This window comes from Athene cunicularia (genome assembly GCF_003259725.1).
Source record: "Athene cunicularia isolate RWA chromosome 25 unlocalized genomic scaffold, athCun1 chr25_part1, whole genome shotgun sequence".
Lineage (NCBI taxonomy): Eukaryota > Metazoa > Chordata > Aves > Strigiformes > Strigidae > Athene > Athene cunicularia.
Genome location: NW_020799134.1, coordinates 492,599 through 497,134, shown reverse-complemented (window position 1 = coordinate 497,134; position 4,536 = coordinate 492,599). Strand labels below are relative to the sequence as shown.

The window sequence follows — 4,536 nt, the reverse complement described above, 5'->3', positions numbered from 1 at the left end:
TTTTTTTTTTTTTTTTTTTTTTTTTTTTTTTTTTTTTTTTCCTATACTCCATTTTCTGAGATTATTTCTGCGGTCTGTGAGACCAAGACAGCTTGTATTCGATGGTATTTGTGGTGATCACATTTGAGTGTTTCACCCTAACAATTTGATTCTGTGTCACGGTAGGGAAGCACGAGATTCAAGACTGGAAATCCAACTCTGGGTGCATTTCCTCACGCCTTTCCCCTGTACCTTGGGAGCCCAGTTGGTATCTCACAGATGCTCTGAGTTCGGACACCTGACAGGACTTTTCCAGCAACTGCCTGTAGTTGTTTTGTCTTAAGGCCAAGGCTGCTGTGCACGCAAAGCTTGATTGAACAGTCAGGAGGGAATGAATAGGGTGGTTGGCGTCAAGGCAGGTGTTATGAAACAGGCTCGGGGCACGGGGGAGGAACTGTGGCCATGAGCAGAGCCAGGACAGCTCCATGGGAGAAGGACGTATCGATGGAATTTTCATCTACTGAGAGAGGACGCCAACGTAAGATGAGAATGCTGAGATGTTGAGGCACGTGATCTATTCATGGCACATAAAGGCCGCCGTCGTGTTCAGCAGACTCAGAGCATGAGGCTGGAGTAGTGGCAGCTGACTGAGACACGTAGTTTCTTCCCAAGATGAGAACATGACTTCCGATGACGTTGGGTGTCTCTTCTGGAATTGTCCTCAGGGGAGAATTGTTTTGGTCACGCGATAATAGCCAGATATCTGCCTGCAGGAAGTAATGCCGTCTTTGTGTAAACCCTCAAACGTGTCCTCCACTGAATAAGTAATTCATCGCCTTTTTATCAGGCTTTATTGTTGCCACATTGACCAAGATGATCCCTGTGTTAGAATCATAGAACGGTTTGGGTTGGAAAAGACCATTAAATGGCATCGAGTCCAACCCCCCTGCAATGAGCAGGGACATCTCCAACGAGTTGCTCAGATCCTCGTCCAACCTGACTGAATGTTTCCGCGGATGGAGCACCTACAACCTCTCGAGGCAGCCTGTGCCAGCATCTCACCACACTCATCCTAAACATTTTCTTCCTTCTCTCTAAGTCTGAATCTACTCTCCTTTAGTTTAAAACCGTTACCCCTTGTCCTATTGCTGGGCCCTATTAAAAAGTCTGTCCTCATCTTTCTTATAAGCTTCCTTTAAGTACTGGGAGGCCGCTCTAAGGTCTCCTTGGAGCCTTCTCCAGGCTGAACAACCCCAACTCTCCCAGCCTGTCCTCACAGGAGAGGTGTTCCAGCCCTTTGATGTTTTTTGTGGCCTCCTCTGGACCCGTTCCAACAGGTCCGTGTCTTAGAGATGGACGTGGAACCTGCAAGGCTGTTACTAATCAGGGGTTTATACGGATCTTGAGGAGATACTGACATTTGATGCGTAGTTGGGTCAGAAAGAACGTCTTCTGCACTACCTCCCTTTTACGGGCCACGTCGCGCCATGATGACTTTGTAAGCTTCCATGGTGGTTATGTGAATTTGAGAGATTCATACTTTTGGGAATGGGGAGGAATTTGCTGCAGAAGCTTTTCCAGCGTGGGATGGAAGTAATATTCATGAGATTTACCTAACAGGATGCTCTTCTGATACAGTATGTTATGGTACGGTACAGGATATCCTTCTGCCAGTGTTTTGCACCTGATTTATCTGTTAATAAAAATCTCCTGAAGACCTGAGTGATGTTTTCAGAAGACTCTAACACGGTAGAGAAGTTTATTCTAATGAAGACTTTGTGCACGCTCGGAAGATTTGGTTGAGGGAAGCAATCAAGACAACGCTCAAGGCGTTTTTCTGAGACGTGCAATTCACAGCTGAGTCCTGAATTTTAATAGTAAAGGAAGTCCCAGGCAGGTAGAAAAGGTATCGTTGACTCATGTGTGTGCTATTTTAGGTATGAAGCTTTTAAGTTGTATGCTAACGCCTGGGTTTCATTCCACTGCTTGTAATCCAGGAATGCTGCATATGAAAATGTCGGCTCACATAAAAATAATTCACCTATTTAAGGGGTTTTCTGAAATTTTAGTTTTAAGATTGGTAGTGGAAGGAGATGTTTCCTGCTGTTCAGAGAGTAGCGAATTCCTCTCGGTATTTATTGAATTACCCACTTCAGTATCGGGGAAATGTTCCTACACATCGCATGGAGAGGTGTGGTTACAGATGATGGAACTATGCACGCTTCATTTGAGTTTTATTTACCTTAACCATTTAGTTTTATAATAAAAATTGAGCTGACTGAGGCAGATGATCCATCGGTGCAAGAAGGGATCATACTGCTCTGCTCGCTCTCTTTAGACACGGTCTGATTTATACCAATGGGAAGCATGGCCGGGCAGCTCTTTGCTTCCCAAATGTTCTGCTGCCCTACAGAAGCACGTCTGTAGCCAGCAGGAGCCCGGGGTGAAGGCACAGAACGTGGCACCACGACGAGGACAACCGAAAGACAAGATTTTTGCATTTTGCTTGATGCTAAGCTTTATTGTCTACAAGTCAAGAGAGAGAAAACGCAGAATGATCCCGTTAACAGCAAAGGTATCCCAGGTCCCATACACCAAGAAGAGAATGAACAGCCCCACTAACAGCTGAATTTACAGAATCTAACAGCTCTTTGCCTTACGCAACGGGTCGTGTATTCAAGTGCATTGCAGGTGTTCAGTGATTAAAGGACAGAAAGAAGAAGACAAGTTTGAAAAGAAGAAAATCTCTAGGCGTTTACTCCATCGTGGTGTGACCCGGCAGCAAAGGCGCAGGTTTTCATCTCCTTGTGCCTGTTCTTGCCCCACACCAGAGACGGGAGCCAGCAGAGCCGCTTTTGCCACCCGGACTTGGCTCAGCAACGCTTCTTGATTGCGGCGCAGCACTGCTGGATGGGAATGCTGTACTTCCTCATGGGACAGCAGTATTGCACGGGGCTGCAACGCACCACAACGGGCTTCTTCACCACGCAGGAGCAGCAAGACGGGCATCCAGAGCAGCAGCAGGGGCGGCACACCTTGGTACAGCAGACGGACTGCTGGCACGGGTCACAGCAGGACTGCTGGCACGGATTGCAGCAGACGGACTGCTGGCACGGGTCACAGCAAGACTGTTGGCACGGGTCACAGCAGACGGACTGCTGGCACGGGTCACAGCAAGACTGTTGGCACGGGTCACAGCAGGGCTTCTGGCATGGGTCACAGCAAGACTGCTGACACGGGTCACAACAGACAGACTGCTGGCACGGGTCACAGCAGGACTGCTGGCACGGGTCACAGCAGGGCTTCTGGCATGGGTCACAGCAGGACTGCTGGCATGGGTCACAGCAGGGCTTCTGGCATGGGTCACAGCAGGACTGCTGGCACGGGTCACAGCAGGACTGCTGGCATGGGTCACAGCAGGACTGCTGGCATGGGTCACAGCAGGACTGCTGGCATGGATCACAGCAGGGCTTCTGGCATGGATCACAGCAGGACTGCTGGCACGGGTCACAGCAGACGGACTGCTGGCACGGGTCACAGCAGGGCTTCTGGCACGGGTCACAGCAGGGCTTCTGGCACGGGTCACAGCAGGACTGCTGGCACGGGTCACAGCAGACGGACTGCTGGCACGGGTCACAGCAGGACTGCTGGCACGGGCTGCAGCAGACGACCTTCTTCTGGCATGGGTCGCAGCAGGACTGCTGGCACGGGTCACAGCAGGGCTTCTGGCATGGGTCGCAGCAGCAGGACTGCTGGCACGGGCTGCAGCAGACGATCTTCTTCTGGCATGGGTCGCAGCAGACCGTCTTCTGGCACGGCTGGCTGCAGCACACCGTTTTGCTCTTCACGACGGAACAGCATCCCGTGGAGCAACATCCGGTAGAGCACATGCTGTTTATCGTGTAGTCGAAGCTGGAAGGAGCAAGGACCTGAAACACAGTGAACTTTCAGCTACAGCCCGTCTTTCCAACTGCATCGACGTGTTTTATATTGGCGTGTAAATGCCGCTCTCTAGGCCGTATCACACACTGCGCCCTGACTGGCATTGCAAAAAAAAAAACCAAACCCCCCCAAAAAAACCTTACAGGAATCAAGTCTCCCATCGCTATCCCAACAACATTTGTGCATCTTTTGAACTATCCTGGGAACTAAACTCATCCATGAAGATCACTCCCTGAATTTCTATCCCAAGAAGTTTGTTTCCCACCGTGCTCTCTCTACCAACCGTCCTTTGCAATGAGCAATAAACCAAAAAGCCTGGGGAAAAAAAAAAATAAAATCTGGAATTTCAGAGTGAGCTGTACATCATAGAATCAGAGAATAATTTGGGTTGGAAGGGACATTTAGAGATCATCCCAACACCCTGTGAAGATCAGATGCAAAGACATTTTTCGGTTCGTTGCTCGACGAAAAGCAAATGAGACCCGTTCCGACCAAGGAACACCGCTAACAGCTTCACACTTACCGTCCGAACTGAGCGGTGCAGTTGAGTGAGGAGCAAAGGACAGGGAGACCTTTTATTCAGCTCAAAATTGTCCTGCCGGAAATGAGGTACCC

At 49.5% G+C, this 4,536-nt stretch overlaps 1 protein-coding gene across 1 annotated transcript; it reads right to left on the bottom strand.

Annotated features, from left to right (window-relative positions):
- Positions 1–2,852: 2,852 nt before the first annotated feature.
- On the bottom strand, positions 2,853–3,869 carry LOC113488744 (keratin-associated protein 5-1-like). The gene has a single exon (XM_026864048.1). The coding sequence runs from the start codon at positions 3,867–3,869 to the stop codon at positions 2,853–2,855; it is 1,017 nt and encodes a 338-aa protein (XP_026719849.1).
- Positions 3,870–4,536: the final 667 nt, after the last annotated feature.

Bases quoted from the DNA above. Each gene is read 5' to 3' on its own strand.
- LOC113488744 (XM_026864048.1), bottom strand. From the start codon at position 3,869: ATGTGCTCTACCGGATGTTGCTCCACGGGATGCTGTTCCGTCGTGAAG.